Raw genomic sequence first — 17,500 nt, forward strand, 5'->3', positions numbered from 1 at the left:
GGCCGGCCGAGAGGGGCGGGACTCGGGCGGCCAGGTGGGGCCGGCGCTTCCTGGGCGCCTAAGGTGCGTCCGGCGGCTGACGCGCGAGGCCTCCTGGCAGCCTCGCAGCGGGCCCGCCGGGCTCCCCATGTTACGTAGGGGAAACAGAGGCTCTGAGAGGCTTGCCCGAGGTTAGGCAGCGCAGCCTTCAGCCTGCATCCATAGTCAGGTCGAAGGCAGGGGAAGGCGGAATAAAGGGGACCAGCTGGTGTGGGCCAGTGGTGCTCAAATCTCATTTAGTGAACAGGAAAGAATCGCTGGGACGGAGATGGGGAGCTTGTTTAAAACATAGGTTTCCAGGCCCCGCCCACAGGGCTCCTAATGGGGTGTAGGGGATCTGCACTTTGAAGGAGCACCCCAGGTAATTTTGATGTAGATAATCTGTGGCCCACGCGTTGAGCAAGCCTGGTCTAGACAGATTTGGGTTTAATCCTCTTCTTCTTAGCCTTCCTTAAAATTCGTAAGTGGAGTTTGTTTAGTTCACCTTCTTTTGTGGGCCTACAGTTACCCTTGATCATGAGGTCCCGCAGTACTCTTCACATACGTTGGACAGGTTAGGCATACCTCCGAGATGTTGCAGGTTGTGTTTCAGACCACAGCAATAAAGCGACTCACAGGAATTTTTTGGTTTCCTAGTGCATATAAAAGTTATGTTTACACAATACTGCAGTCTATTAAGTGCACAATAGCATTATGTCTAAAAAACACTGTATATGCCTTAGCTTAAAAATACTTTATTGTTGGGGAATTCCTTGGCTGTCCAATGGTTAGGACTCCGTGCTTTCACTGCCCAGGGCCCTGAGGGCCCGGGTTTAATCCCTGGTCGTGAAACTAAGATTCCACAAGCCCTGCAGTGTGGTCATAAATAAATAAATAAATAAATAAAAATACTTTATTGCTAAAAAATGCTAACCATCATCTGAGCATTCAGTGGGTTGTAGTCTTTTTGCAATACTAATGTCAAACAGCACAGTTCACCATGACAAGTGTAATAATAATGGAAAAGTTTGAAATATTTTGAGACTGTCCAAAATGTGACACAGACACAAAATGAGCAAATGCTGTTGGGAAAATGGCACTAATAGACTTGCTTGATGCTGGGTTGCCACAAACCCTTCAATCTGTAAAAAACTCAATACCTTCTAAGTGCAATACAGTGACGCACAATAAAACAAGGTATACCCGTATGTTACTTATCCTCGGTAAAGTGAGCGTAATAATGGCACCTATTTCAAGGTGTTAGGAGGATGCAGCTAAAGGGGCACTTCAGAAAGGGCTTAGCAAATGCCCGATTTACACCAAGAGCTCAGTGTATATTGCTCTTAATAATGCTGGGTGTTTTTTTTCCTCCCTAAGACTGTAAACTCCTTGAGGTCAGGAACTCGGATTTTTCATTCTTGTGCCTACCATCATTACTTCAACTGTCTGAAACAGCGCTGTCCAATAGAACTTTCAAATATGGTAGCCACTAGCCACATATGGGTATTGAGCACTTGAAATGTGATTAATGCAATTTTATAACTGAATTTTTTGTTTTACTTCTAATAAGTTCTAATAAACTTACACAGCTACATGTGGCTAGTGACCACTGTATTGGACAGTGCAGGTCAGTAAATGTTTGTTGAATGGAGGAGAGACTGAATGTACCAGTATATGGGACTAGGTAGAGGGAGAGAGAGCCGTGAGTTGAGAGAAGTGGAAAATACAAAGGAAGAAGAGAATAATGGACTCAGAGTTGATAGATGCCCTGGAAGGCCATCTATTTCAACTCCTACCCAGTGCTTGAATTCCTTCTCCTGTATTGCATTATACCTAGAAAAGCCTTTTTCATCTTGAATGTTCTCCTTGTAACTTCTACCCTTTGCTCCTTACCCTCCTGGTGCTACTATGATCCAAGTTGCTAGTCACTCTACCATTATGAAAACACCCAAATAGAAGGTTGTTATTGTGGCTGTCTTTTCCCCAGAGCTTTCACTTCTCCAGGCCAAACAGCTCTTCATAATACAATTGACTAGTAGTGTTTTGTCGAGGAAGCTGCTCAACCTCATCTCTAAGAGGGGATAATCCTTGTACCTACCTCACAGGGCTGTTGTGAGGCTGGAATAAGATAATGTATGCAAAGGTGCTTGCACAGAGCCTGGCATTTAGAAAGTGCTCAATAAATGTTCGTTATTGTTGACAAAGAAACATGCTTTGCCTTTGTTTTAGAATCATGGAGTTTATTTTTCTCAAACAGGCCTGTAGGGAGAAAGCAAAGACAAAGGGTTTTGTTGCTCTGAAAAGCAAGTGAATTGATGCCACTTACAAAGTGATAGAGTTACAAAATGAAGTTAATGATGTCAGAGATGGTGAATTTATACACACAGGCGCTGTAATGATTATTATAACCTGGATGATAGACCCAGTTTCTTAAAACAAACATTCTAACAAATGCAGTTTTCTATAACAAACGTAGTAAATTCAGTTTCTCACAGAAACATGAAAAACAGGCTTTGTAATAATCCTGTGTTTGAGGTTAAGTATTATATTCTTTTAGGATATTTCCATTTAAAAAGCAAATTATCACAGCAATCAGACCTATCAGAAACTCAATTTCAGGAAAATGAAATACAGAATAGATATGATTAAGCCCTTTATTCTGCCTGGCTAGTGCTCTGTGTGTGTGTGTGTGTGTGTGCGCGCGCGCGCGTGCACGCGCGCACGTATGATGACTTGTGAATGTTCTTCAGTTTTCTCATCTTTCCAGTGATAACTAACCTAGGGCTTTTTATTCTCAAAAGCACCTGTATTAGTATCAATAAACGTCTTTCCTGCCAAGGCTTCTAATTAAGTCTTGTAGTTGCTTATGACAATGATTTTTAACTGTGGTTTTAACCAGGACTGATTCAAAGTATTTGGAGCTTACAGTCTTTTATTCTGATATTGCTGCTATTACTGCCATCGGCATCCTTATTATTGACGTTGGTTCATCACTCCAAACACTAGTCTCTGGCATCAGTGCTCAGTGCTGTTGTGAAGTCAGGTCCCTTCTTCCCACCTGCCAGATAACAACATGGTCCAGTTCTGAGTCAATGCTTGTTCCCCCAGCACAGCAGCTGAGCACAGCTGGAGAAAAGTGACAGCAGGTGGCTCTCAGCAGTGCTTATCGGTCAACATCCATAAGTGCCTTCTCCCTTTGCCTGCTTCTACTAGTCCCAAGTTTTTACTCCACTCCTCTGACTTGGCGTGATACCACTTGGCAGATGGAGGAGGCATTCACTGAGAATAGTCAGGCGATCAAGAGTGGGGAGGGAATCCTCCAGCTTCCTGATACCAACAAACATATTTGCATCTGCTCGTATGGAAGAAGTATTTATCCCGCTACCCGCACAGCTCAGCCCTGCATCTGTGCTTTGGTGCCGTCCTCTCGCTATACCAGGATCCTGCTCTATAACTCACCTCTCCAACATCTTTAACTTCTCTACTGGCTTTTCCCTCTAAGCATCCTCTAGTCAGTCTGGGGAAAACCTCTCCCTTGACCCCTGTCATCTAGCTCTTGTCTATCCCTCGTACCCTCTCTAGCCAAGCTTCTGGAAAGAACTCGTGTTCGCACCACTGTCATTCCCATTTCCTTAACAACCCATGAGCTCCTACTTCATGGCTCCAGTGAAATCATTCTCATGCATGAATCATCATATCTACCAGTGCTGGGAGTTATTTTAACTGCTAGACCAGGCATGACCCCAGGCACTGTTCTAAACACCAACAATTACTCTCCCTACATTCATTCTACAATTCCGATAGATCCTACCGGCTCAACATCTCCTGTAACCCCCAGCTCCTCAGCCCCTAGTTCTCATGGCCCTAACCACTCCCTGTTTGGATTGCTGCTGTAGCTTTTTAGTTGGGGAAGGCTTCCTTCCAGACTGTCTTCTACAGGAACCTCTCTCAAATTCAAATCTGATCACATCATGCCATGACCTACAATGATTTTTACAGCTTTCATGGTAAACATAAACTTCTTAGCTTAACACCTAAGCCCTTTAATGATTTGGTCTCTGTCTCTTTTTTTTAGATTCATCGCCTACCATTTGTCCAAATCATCCTAATGGCTAACATTTATCGAGCTGCCCTTTATGTGCCAGGCACTGTGCTAGGTGCTTGCTTTTCTTCTTGTTTAAACCTCTCAGTAACTTGGTGGTTTAAACAGATAAGGAAATTGAGGCATAGAGAGCTTTGGAAACTTGTCCAAAGTAAGTGGTAGAACCGGACTGCAACTCGTGTGTGACACTCAAGTTCAAGCCCTTAAGCGACATAGCAGTGTGCCTAAAGTGTAGACCTGGAGCTCCCACATCACAATATCCCAGATACTTGCTAAAGTGCAGATTCCTGTGGTGTGATGATTCACCCCATTCCTTGGGGGTGAGTCCCTAAGCTCTGCATTTTAAATACACTCTCTAGTCAAGGGACAAGGCATAGTATCACTGTCCTGTGCTGTGTACCTTTAACCATAAGAAACTATTCCTCCAGCACACCACACTGTTCCGTTCCTCCGCACCTTTGCACAAGCTTTGCCTCTTACTGGAACATCTCTGCCTTCTCATCTTCATCTTTCAAGACTCAGCCCAAGTGGCCCCTCTTCTGGAAAGCCTTCTGTTACACTTCACGCTGATTTTGAAGCCTCTCCTTGGTGCTTCCTGAGTGCAGCCCTCTACGGCATCACTTTCACATCTTATAACCACTGGCTCTTACTGTCCATCCCCTCACCAGGACACAAGCTCTTCTGCCTTCTTCATCTGTCCCCCCAGCACCTTGTACATCCCCTTGCCGTAGTATATGCTGGCTAAGTGTTCGTTAGATTCACTTCCAGCCTCCATCTTCCTGGTTCATCCCTTTCCAATAGGCCACTGTTGGTGAACACTGCATTTTAATTGCTGTTTCATTTAGGAACATGTTCAGCTGCAAATCACAGAAAACCCAACTAACAGTGGCCTGAGCAATAAAGACATTTCATCACCTCACGTGCCTGGAGCATGGCGGCGGGGAGGTTCCAATTTGAGCACAAGGGCTCTGTTCCCCCAACAGGGTTATAGGTTCTTTCTGCTCTGCCTCTTACATAATGTTGCCTTTGTTGTATAAAGTGAACAACTATGTTTACTTGTTCTTAGATTAATGTTCGTTTAAAATGCATATAACATTAAATTCCCCTAACCAATTACAGGTTCTCCCTGCTACCCAAAAGTAGAGAGTTCCTGTGAAAACTTTCATAAGCCAAAATGGCATAAAGCAAAGAAATGATTACCTTAGGACACATCTTGCTAAAGGATGCACAGAATAAATCGAGAAAAAGTACAGATGTTCACAGACAGTTCAAAACTGTGGTGGCGTGATGCTGAGATGCTGAGTGTAGTTCCAGGGGAAGGAGCTTGGCAGTGCCACTCCACTGCTCGGAATACACACTTCCTCTGTAACAGTTTGCTGCAAAAAAAACGCTGATCGCTCTTTTCGCTTTTCACCTTTTCTGTTAAAGCAAAAATGCCCTTTGGATTTCTCTTGGTTAGCGAAAACAGGTACTATTATAGGTCTTTTGTAAAAGTGAAGGGCGTAAAGCAAACTTTCGAAAAGTGGGGGACACCTGGAATCCAGTTTACAAGCTTAGGTAACGAAAAGATTGTAAACATTTGGAAATTTAATATACCTGATTTTCTTAAGAATTTCTAGTGCCAAACCAGCAAATTTTTCTTCAGTACTCTTTACAAACTTAATAAATTCATGCAAAATTATATGGCTTTCAATGTAAAAAGCATCAGTCTGTAATCAATTATATGTTTTAAATTGAAATCTCAAGGTGACAGTGACAAATTCTCAAATATGCCAGATTCTCTTAAATCTTACAGAGGCTTGAAATAAAAAACACATCAGATTGTCCTGAGGCAAATGTATTTTCCCATACTTCTACATAATCATATAACTGTATATCTTTTGTGGTTGTAGGATGAAAAAGTTTGTATATTTTCCATCAAATTTCTCATTGGGAAAAATATAAATGGCAAATAAATCATAATTAAAGAAATATAAATAAAAGTAAAGTATCATTTTAAATATGTATGAGATCAGTTAAACCCTAGAGAAACAGGCAGACTTACTATTTGGAGTGTGAATTATTATAAACCTTTTGGAGGAAAATTTGGCAATTTGGCCCAAATTTTAAATTATTTTTTTCTTTGAAAGAACAATTCCACATCTAAGAGTTAATCCTACAAAAGTACCTCCTTTCTGATCAATGATGTATGTATAAAGATGCTTACAACAGCATTGTTTGTAATAATGAAAAATTGGAAGCAACCTAAAAGCCCACTAAGAGTACACTGGTTAAATAAATGAAGCACATCATATAGTAGCAGCATTGAACGAGCTCCATGATTCAGCACCTAGAATGGATTCTGGCATATAGTGGACTCTCAATAAATATGGATGAATGAGTTGATAAAGAGTCAAAAGTAACTTGCTGTAGTGTTTGTTTTGTTCATTCATTCATTACTTCATTCATTCAGCTTCTGACTTCCCTAGCGGTCCAAGCGTGATTAAGACTCCACACTTCCAATGCAGGGGACGTGGGTTTGATCCCTGGTCGGGCAACTAAGATCCCACCTGCTGTGCAGGCAAAAAATTTAAATTTAAAAAAAAAAAAGTACATTCATTCAGCTCCATATTCTTTGGGAATGTGATGGTGAGCACAAACAGACCCAGGTACATCCACATCCCACCCCCCCCCAAAAAAACACAGTCTTTTAGAAGAGATACTCATTAATTTTTACAAATTTCAAATAAGGGTAAGACTTAATATGAGTTATGCAGAATAAGGACACAGTGTTATCAAGTTCTATGCTTGGGTGATTTGAGCTAGTCTTGGAGAACTAAAGTGAATGAATGGATTTGTGAATTATATACAAATGTTAGTAAATGCACTGAAAAAGTTTTGGTTGAATCTATGCCAGTTCCAGCAATGGTTATGGGTTGTAATGGGATTAGGTATGACTTAGATTCTACATAAGCCATCTCCGTATTATTTGGAATTTTTCTCATAATAAGCATGTATTGCTTTTGTAATCAAAGCTATAAATGTATATGTGTCTTAAATCGAAATGAATAGTTTTCACACTGTGTTGGTGATTCTCAGTGTGTTGGGGGAAGAAGGTGAATTCACATTTTTGCTTGAAAGGAAAGAATAAAGTGGTAGAGCTAGAGTTGCTGTGGTGGGCAGAATTCTCAGATGGCCCCCAAGATTCCTGCTGCTAGTGCACATAGCTCCCAGTTATCCAATCAGAAACTAATTTAGGCACTGCTGTCAAAGGATTTTTCAGATGTAATTAAAGTGTGTAATCAGATGACTTTATTATTTTTTTTCTAATTGAATCTGTAGGTTTTTTGTTTATTTGTTTTGTTTTTTGGCCACACTGCACAGCTTGTGGGATCTTAATTCCCCGACCAGGGATCAAACCCAGGACCCCAGCATTGGAAGCTCACAGTCCTAACCACTGGACTACCAGGGAATTCCCTCAATTGACTTTAAATTAAGAAGATTATTGTAGGTGGGCCTGACCTAATCAGGTGAGCCCTTAAACGAAGTCAGAGAGGTTCAAGCAGAAGAGACTACTGTTGCTTTGAAGTAGCAAATATCCAAGAGTGAGCTGCCTGGACCTGAGGGCGGCCAGCCTCTTGGTGCTGAGAGCAGTCCCCATAACAACCTAAAAGAAAATGTGGACTTCAGAGCTACATCCACAAGAAACTGAATCCCACCAACAATCAGTGAACTTGGAAGAGGACCTCAGCCGTCAGATGAGATCACAGCCATGGCCAACACGATTTCAGTCTGATGAGACCCTGACCCATACCCAGACTCCTGACCCTTGGGAATTGTGAGATAATAAATTTGTGTTAAGTTGCTAAGTTTGTGATAATTTGTTACATAGCACTAGAAACCTATTCTAGCTAGTATTGGGAATCAAAATTGCTTAAAACCTGCATCCTGACATACTAGTCCCCAACCTGATACCTAGGAATTGAAAAAAAAGTGAGAATTGCTCTACCACCTGATAAGGAAGAGGTAATGGAATAAAACTTGCCTCCAGTACAAATGCATCAACCCCATCTCACCCAGAAACTTTGTTTTCCCTCATCACTGCAAAGCAACTATGCAATTGCCTTTGAAACACTGACCTTTCCGGAAATATTTTTACCAGTCTTTCCCTTAGGGGTGTAACCAATATAGTCATGGGCATTTTCTTTCTGTCTCTCAGCAATAGTTGTGGTTACGCTGTAGAACTTATGTGGAATATTCTTTGCATTAAGCTCCCCAGCAGGTTGACAGTGATCAGTCTTGAAACCTGGCAATTGTTCTCCAACTCACTGCATGTTAGAATCAGCTGGAGGACTTAAAATATTGATTCCCAGCCTCTTGCCCCAGACCTATTGAATCAAAATTTCTGGGGTCAGGCCAAGACATTAGCATTTTCAAAAATCTCCCGGGTAATTATAATGTACAGCCAAGATGGAAACTTACTGGAGCTTACAGTAGAACCTCTCCAATTTTAATTGCATGCAGGTTACCTGGGGGTCTCGTTAAAATGCAGATTCAGATTCAGCAGATCTGGGGTGGGGCTTGAGATGTTGCATTTCTAACTCCCCAGGGATGCCGATGCTGCTGGTCCATGGGCAATGCTTCGACTAGCAAGGGTTTACGGGATTGCTTTTCCAGCCGTATACCCCAATCTGGCAGCCTTAACTTCACGCCCATCCCCACGTCTGCCTGAGATGGCTCATCTTGCCTCTGTCTCTTTTATTCTGCCCCCCTATACGTAACATTCTCCTCTTCTTTTTCTCCCCTCTCCTTCCTGTATGCTATTGGTGTCTTCCCTTAGCCACCCTCCTCATTTTCTTCCTCTTTTTATCCCTTGTAGTTATAATTTGGTGGGCAAGATCTAAATCTACCTTCTTGGGAAGAGTCTCAAACTCTTACATAAAGCCTGGAGTCTTTCACGCAAGAGAAGAATCATCTCTTACCCATTTTAAATAAACACCCTGTAATGGCCAATTGTTTTTCATTTTTGAAAACCACCAACCAAAATAAAATTTAAGGAGATTTTATTCAGAGGAAAGGGAATTATCCACAAGCTGTAATGAAGTATGGAATTGAGGGGTTTTTTTCCACCCCACTCCCTTCAGAGTATGAAGCTGAGCTGCCTCCCTTTCCAGAAGGATATAAAGTCAAACAAGAAGCTGTGGTTACTGTGAGTATCACCCGGGCCCCAACCTAACTAAAGGTTCTGACATGAAAACAGCACTGATGGCTGGTGAGCATCAGACACTGTCATGAATCAGGGAGGGGGAAAGGAAAGGCACTGGAACCAGAACCAGAACCAGAACCAGGGCCAGTCATACCTCTGCTGCTAATGATGTGACTTAAAGGGCATCACACAACCACTTTGAGCCTCAGTTTCTGCATCTGTTAAATGGAGCAGATAATCCTTGACTAACTCACAGGGCCTTTGTAGGGCTCAAATGAGATCCTAGATGAGGAAGGCCTTTGCAGTGGATTCAACATCATGTCCACGTTGGGGACAGTTGCAGATGGAGCAGATTTCTTTTTGCATAGCTGGGTGGGCTAAGACTGTACTAAGGAAGGAGAGAGGGCCAAGGACAAGGCAGCCAGGAAGGGAGGCCCTAAGGCAGTATGCTTGGAGTAAAATAGGGACTTAATGGAGTTTAAAATAAAAAGGTAAGGCTCTGAGAAATGAAGGGACTTGAGCAGGGTCACAGGGATGAGACAAAAACCTAAGTCACTAGACTTCAATATGTCACTGCAGCTGCCTCCATTAGAGATTCTGTGTCTAAGAACTTCCTTGGCTTGTGATTGTTCATTTTTCATAGCATCCTGTTCTTGCTTTATGAATGCAATGCTTTCTCAAATTAGTATCTGCAGATACTAATTACAGTTCTCTCCCCTGAATTATTTTTGCTTCTTCAGGGTCAGTTGTTCTTTATAGATCTTGATCTTTGTCTTTTATGCTGTTTATGTTCTTCATCTGTGTAGAAAGTTTTGATTATTTATTCAAAATTTAAAATGCAAGCCTGAGTGGATATTTCTACATAGTTGGTATAGTTTTCTTCTACTGTCATACATGTTGGTTTGTTTTCTGGCTGGGTCTCTTCCATGAATAAAAACACTGACTGGGAGCTCATGGGGAGTGATTGTCCACTGGAGGACTTTTCTTCAGGGTCAGCAGACAGGGACTCCCTATTTTGGGACTGGGCTGGGAGCCTCCACATCAATGTTGAGGTTTTTTTTTCTCTTGACTGCCAAAATGGCACCCTGAGTAGTTCTACTCCTTCCCAGGCTGTTTGTTTAATTTGTTTACGGAAGATTCATTGGAAAGTAGGGAGAGCAGGATATAAAAGGCTGCTGTGAATGCCAAAGGGGGCAGAAGCAGGAGGAGGGAGGATGGGGCAGCAGGCCACGGGGTCTCCAGCCAGATTTTCACTTAACCTTTCCTGTGTATTGTTTCCTGTCTCATTCCCACACTGTGAGGAACTGAACCTCTGAAGCCCTTTGGAATTCTGGTGGGAACGTGGACTCTCGTCTTCTGGGGGCAGTTTCCTCCTGTGGATTCTGACCTGCCACTCCTCCTCTCATCTGACAACAGGGTTTATTCTGTTTCTTTTGTAAATTTATTTATTTATTTATTTTTGGCTGCATTGGGTCTTCGTTGCTGTGCCCAGGCTTTCTCTAATTGCGGCAAGCGGTGTCTACTCTTTGCTGTGGTGCACGGGCTTCTCATTGCGGTGGCTTCTCTTGTTGCGGAGGACGGGCTCTAGGCATGCGGGCTTCAGTAGTTGTGGCACGTGGGCTCAGTAGTTGTGGCTGGCGGGCTCTAGAGCACAGGCTCAGTAGTTGTGACGCATGGACTTAGTTGATCCGTGGCATGTGGGATCTTCCTGGACCAGGGCTTGAGCCCATGTCCACTGCATTGGCAGGTGGATTCTTAACCACTGCGCCACCAGGGAAGCCCTATTCTGTTTCTTTTGGAAATGTCTGGAGATCTCTCATCCATTGACAGCCCTCCCAGTCTTTGTTATGGGTTTATTTCTTGGTTGTCCTTTATAGGTGTCTTGGGAGAGAAGAGAAAGATTTGTGCTCAGTATGCCCCCTTGAACCTAAATTCTGACACAGACTTTTATTTTTGTTATATTATAAAAGAAAATACAATGATTTAAACTACATGAATTGATTTCCCTCCCCACCGCCACCCCAGGCGTCACCATCAGAGGAAAGGGTTCTCTATGGCTTCAACACGGAACACCTTTACCCAGCTGCTCCTTTAGCCGTGGTCCCACAAGTATCCTGTCCTGAAGCTAAACGGGAAACAATCGACCCAAAAACATGTACGTAAGGAAGTGCAATCTCAGCTCTATAGTTCAGGACTTGCGACATTGCAGAACCATGGGGTGGGGACAGGGTAGACAGATAGACCTCAGGGAGACCACGTAATAAGAAAGAATGTGTTCTTGTTTAATTTTTATTTTTAAGAGAAGTAGCCTTTATTCCACTGATGTATCTTTTTTTGAATTTTATTTTATTTATTTTTTTATACAGCAGGTTCCTATTAGTTATCTATTTTATACATACTAGTGTATATATGTCAATCCTAATCTCTGACTTCATCCCACCCGCTCTCCCGCTTTCCCCCCTCAGGGTCCACTGATGTATCTTTAAGTTTGAAAAGAAAGAAAGACACTTAAGTTCTTGAGTTCTTAAGTACTTAAGTTCTACATTACATACAAAGGGGGAAAATGTAAAGAGTAAAAGAAAATGTCATGCTGTCTTGCTTTGTGTGTGGAAGCCAGAGATGCAGGCGTCCTCTTCTTCCTCCCTGAGTCCCTGGTCCTCGCCCTCCCTGGTGCCAGGCCCTCTCCCGCTGGTTTGTTCTGCTCCCTCCACTAGTGGGCTTTGGGCTTTGGGCTTTGGTAACCACTATTACTGTGCCCTTAGGTCCTTGTACCCCCGCCCCGTTCCCCTCTGACCTCAGTTCCTACCACACTCCCCTTGCGTATTTCCCTCCAGCTACACCAGCCTCCTGGCTATGCCTGTGGCCCTGGCCCCGTGTGGACCCCGTCTACAGCCCCACCAGACTACAGAGGCTCAGAGGGATATTTTAAGTTTCGTCGGTAATCAGCCCAACTCAGCAGTCTAGAGTAAAATATAACATTTATGGTCATGTTGATTAATGGAGAATACCTTTTTTTGTTCAGAAGCAAATGTTTCTCCCAAATTAACTTGAGCCATTTTGGATTTTTGGTGGGAATTTTTTGTTTGTTTTAGGTTCCCCTAAAGAATATTTGGAAACATTCATCTTTCCAGTTCTGCTTCCCGGAATGGCTAGCCTGCTTCACCAAGCAAAGAAAGAAAAATGTTTTGAGGTCAGTTGTTTTGTTTCTTTATTTCTAAATGCTCAATAATGCATTTTTATCAGGTGGTAGCTCATTATCTTAGTACCGTCAAGTGGCTGTTTTCAAAATGATCCCTTTGGGAGGGAAAGCCTTGTTTCAGTCGCTTATCCAACTCCGGCCGGGACATCTAGTTGTGCACACACACGCACTGCCATCTGTCTGGCCGCCTGGCTCTGGGGAGGTTTTCTGCCTCGCTTGGCCTCCCTGCCTGCCCTTCTCCTGGGCAATTGGCATCTGCCAGGTGTCTTGGGTCTTCCTGCTCCCGTTATGACATGCACAGATTATAGCTCTCCTGCCCTCTTATCCAGCTCCGGATCGACCATCCCACCTCGGGGCTCCCCCTACTCCACTTCATGCCAAATGCCACGAATGTACTTGCTTTAGGAGAGGCCTGGCCCATGGTGAGCGCTCGGTGACTGCAGCTAGTTATCTGTATCGAGTTCCAGTCCTGGCGCGCTGCCAAGTAAATACCCCAGAGGCTCCCTCTTTTCTGCAGTTGGCAGTATACGTCGGGTGTGTGTCTTCCCTGCACAGTACTAGAATTTTGGATGACCTATACGCAGAGAGTAAAATAGCAACAGCATTTCACGTTGACCAAGTGCTTGCTCTGCTGGGTGCTTTGCTTAGGGCTTTATCATCACTCCCAACAGTTTGTGAGGTTCCTTGATTCATATTGTCTGCATTTTGCAGATGAGAAAACGGACGAAGGGATAGATTCAGAAAGGTGATCGAGGGTGAATGGCAGAGCTAGGATTCAAATCCAAATTAAATGATTCAAAATGATATTTTAAAAAGTTGGCTGTAACTACAGTGCAAACCCCAATTTGTTTGACCCACGTCTTTAAAACATTCACAGATAATGGTGTCACCTGCTTGGTTGCCCTTCAGCACAGGATCTCTCTGTGAGAATAGGATACTGTCCTGATGCTTTTATATACCGAAGAGACAACGTTTTCACGTGCTCTAGCAAACACTCAACTTTCGCGCTGGCTTGACGTTATACTGACCCTCCTGTCTCTTAGTCACCCCACTTTATACCTCCCCCTAATTCACTGCCACTGGTCCATTCAGCATAACATTCCTTCTGACAGGCCTCACCGTGACAGTTGTGTCTTTAGTAGAAGCAGAAACGAATTATGAGACGTTGATCTGGAACCAGGCAGCACGCTTGTGAAGGAGGTGTTTAGGGTACGCTGCTGGGCCACGGTACACTGTTTGAGAACCGTGGATCCACATAAGGAGTCCAAGACCCCTCAGCCTGGCTTTCACGGCCCTCTGCAGTCTTTTCCCTCCTTCCTTAGAAGGACATCTCTCTCTGTTCTCCTTCCTGGGTGATACCCTCCAGCAGATAGAACCACTTGGAGGTCCCTGTACCTGCCCCACACTTCACGGCTTCTGTGCATATGTTCCTTCATTTTTTTTTTTTTGAGAAAAAAATCCTCGAGTTCTTCTTCTCTGCATATTTAAGTTCTATTTGTTTTTTCAAACTCAGCTCTGTGGCTTCTCTTTCAGGCCTACTGTTCCCAAACTGGAAGCAATTGAACCCAGCCCTCAGATTTCAGAGTATTTCATCTGTTCCTCTTCTAGTGGAAAATTAAGACATCCTTGACCCACAAATACACTTCATTTTATACATGTCTGTCTCCCCCAGTATTTTAAGTTCCTTGAGGACAGATTCTCTGATTTATTTTTGTATCTCTATTCAGTGCCTAGTATATCCTACCCAGTACCTATCCCCTGGTGAATACATAGTTGGCCCTCAATAAATGAGTGCACAGTTGGACGTCAGGGGAGCACCTCTACTACTATGTCCTTGACCAAAACCCAGCTTTCTTCTATCTGGGAAGGCTGTTCTCTTGGGCTCATCCCTGGAGGAACGCCATGAAGGGGGGTGAGAGAAGAAGACATCCATATATTTCGTGAGTTAGTCAATGTAAGAGAGCAGTGGGTGGCAAATTCCACTGCCTAACCCTCCTTATATATTAATTATGCAATTAACTAGTAAATTGGGCTTTGGTTTATGGCATATTGATTAAGAACACATCTCTGGATGTGTTCTCAGGGTTACCTGGTTTTGACATCTCCCTCCACCCCAGCTGGCTGTACAGCCTTGGGCAAGTTATCTCATCTTTCTGAGCCACCATCTTTTCCTTATGTGTAAAATGAAGATGATCGTAGCACCTGCTCATGGTGTTACTGAACCACGGACTGAACCAGGGTCATTTGCCTGATGCACAGCAAACCAAATACTAAGACACTGAGGTTTGCAGCAGAGAAGGGGTTTACTCACCAGGCAGCCAAGTGAGGAGATGGGAGAACAAGTCTCAGGTCCACATTCCCGAAGGCAAGGGGCTTGGGATATTTATGGGTGAAGAGTATACCATCAGAGGTCCGGGGAAGGTGATTGGAGGCAGGAAAAGGGTGAGGTGATCACTGCTCTGCACAAGTATATCTGAATTACATGCTTCTTTCTTCATGGGATACATGTTCAGAAAATAGAGGTGCTAGCATGATCTGAGGGTGGAGTTTTTGGCTCTCTGACGTCACAAGGTCATTCATGGGACAACTGTGTAGGCCCAGTTTTAGGGTCGGTGGTCCCAACCAGTTTTAGCCTGCTTGAACTGGACAAGAGCTGACTCCAAGTTTCTGAAAAACAGCTTAAGCCACCGTTACTATAGCAACCCATACGTCAGAGGTGTTATCTATAGGAGGCGGTTATGGAGTCTTGTGATGTATTATCTAGGCTACATGAAGCTTGGAGGGTATGCAATTTGCAAAAATAATTAAGGCATCCTTGATCAGTGAAAGCAGGTTATAAGCACAGGGGCTTTTAACAAGCAGTTCCCTTATCTGCTCAAGACAAGCTCAAGAATTTCTGTTAGCCACCAGTTTCAGTTAACCCTATGGGGCACAGTTTCAATGGGATTATCATGCTGATGAAATGAGGTGGCCCATACAAAGTACTTAGGGCAGTCCCTGGAATGTAGGAAGAACTCAGTAAATGTTAACTTATTATTATTATTATTTTGTTGTTAACTTATTATCGATCATTAGTATTACTGGGCTGCAGGTTCTCCCCAGGTAGGGTGGGTTACACCCATTACCTGAGTGGGCTTGCTCTTGTTCCTTGGCTACCCAGAGGCCTTATTCAGCACTTGGTCCCAGCTCCCCCGCAAGCATCTGCTTACACAAGGACTTCATGAAGAAGGTTTATTTTGCTGATACTTTCATAGGGAGGTGGGAAGAGGGCTTTGTTGGCATCTATCAAGCAATACTTTATTAATCCTCTCTAGAACCACGTCTGTCCTCTCCAGGCATCTCCTCCCACACAGCCTCTCCAGACCCCTTTTGGGTCCTGAACAATTCAGCTCTGGCTCTCAGCCTGCATAGCCCACTCAGCAAAGAAAAGTGCAGCATTCGGCTTACCCTTCCTTCCTCAAAATGCATTTCAACCGCTATTCATAGCTTTTGGTGGGTGGGAGTGGTGGTAGGGGGCTTCACACCTCTCACCCCAACAGAGACAGAATTGCAAGGTTTTCTTCATATTGCTCTGGCAGAAATTCTTAGTTTTGAGACACAGGCCTGGTGAATTCAGATCTGGGAACCTTAATCCTACTATATTCTCCTGACATTCTGGTACAGACCAGTTGTCCAGATTGAACCAGAAAAAAACACAATGATCAAATCCCCATTTTCATTAACATGAGAAGCTGCTCTGCTGAAGGGGACTATAAACAGAAAAAGCTGGTAAAATGAATGCCAGCAATTCAGGTACTGACTGTCCATCCAGGTCATGGTGGTCCCCTCACTTGTGGTTTGACTGCTGCTATCATAATAGTTAGTGATCGTATTAATGGTCAGAGAAGCTATCTCACTGGTTAGTTGTCTACTGTGTGTCATCACTGGTCAAATTGCTTTATACGCATCATCACATTTCACCCTTGCAATCAACCTCTAAGCCAGATCCCCTTTTCCATCAACCGCTTTTTACAGAGGAGGTCCCTGGAACTCAGAGAAGTCGAGCATTACCTAAGATCACTCAGCTAGTGAGCAATGGAGCAGGTCTTCAGCCAAGGTCCAGATGCTCCGAGAGCCTGTGCTTTCATCCCTCTCAAAAAATGGGGCTTGGAGGCTGTCCTCTGAATAGCTCCAGGAAATACAAATTTTTTAAATTTGTGGTTCTTTTCTGGAGAACAGATTGCTACTTGCCTTAAGTTATAAAATCTAAACTGCTTCTATTCTTGTGTATTTTTCATTTGCTTGTTTGGCTTCCCCTGACGACTTAATTCTTGTCCCCCATTTGTAACTGAGCTTCCCCTCCTCTGTGTGGTGTTAAACAGGGCAAGGGGTGGCCATATGGAATGGTAGTGAGGCTGGGGGCCAGAGAGCAGAGCCCTTGGCCTGACCCTGTATGTATCAGATGGCCTTGCCTCTCTGGCTTCAGGTCCTGCTGCTAAATGAGAGAGACCAGACAATTCTGCAAGTCATATTTCAAGGGTCTTTGTTTTTAATCCTGCTGTTGGCCAAAGTATATTCAGTGTACCCTGCCTTTTATTAGCTTGGTCAAAGGATGGAACGCAGTGATTAAACAATGAAATAAATGAGCACAATGGAATAACCTTTGTTTGGATATGTGTGAGAATATCTGCAAACATATTAAGCCACCCAAGTTCAGTTCCTTTGAACAAACATTTATTAAGCCCTACTATGTGCTGATCATGGGGCCAGGCCCTGGGGACCCAGAGAGGACAAGTCTGGCCCTGTCCTCAAGGAAACCACAGATGAGTAGCAAAGCCCTCGGTAGCTGAAGGATAAAGGTAGCTTTTATTTTCTTCCCCTTTGTTCTCTTTTGCTCCTCCAAAAGAAGAATGAATATGGAGAAACAGCGAGCGTGGATCTGGTGCTAGACATTCACTTCTAGACCTTAAGGCAGTTATATTCACTTGTGCAGCCTTTATTCTAATTTATTCAACTG

At 43.6% G+C, this 17,500-nt stretch overlaps 1 protein-coding gene across 1 annotated transcript in view; it reads left to right on the forward strand.

The window, feature by feature from the left end:
• Positions 1–17,500, forward strand: part of IQCK (IQ motif containing K) — a 108,369-nt gene that overhangs the window by 173 nt on the left and 90,696 nt on the right. The window contains exons 2-3 of the mRNA XM_049699067.1: positions 11,331–11,460; positions 12,398–12,495. Coding sequence (XP_049555024.1) covers positions 12,451–12,495 — 45 coding nt within the window. The 5' untranslated portion in view covers positions 11,331–11,460; positions 12,398–12,450. The remainder of the gene's footprint in view (positions 1–11,330; positions 11,461–12,397; positions 12,496–17,500) is intronic.

This window comes from Orcinus orca, chromosome 16 (genome assembly GCF_937001465.1).
Source record: "Orcinus orca chromosome 16, mOrcOrc1.1, whole genome shotgun sequence".
Classification (NCBI taxonomy): Eukaryota; Metazoa; Chordata; class Mammalia; order Artiodactyla; family Delphinidae; genus Orcinus; species Orcinus orca.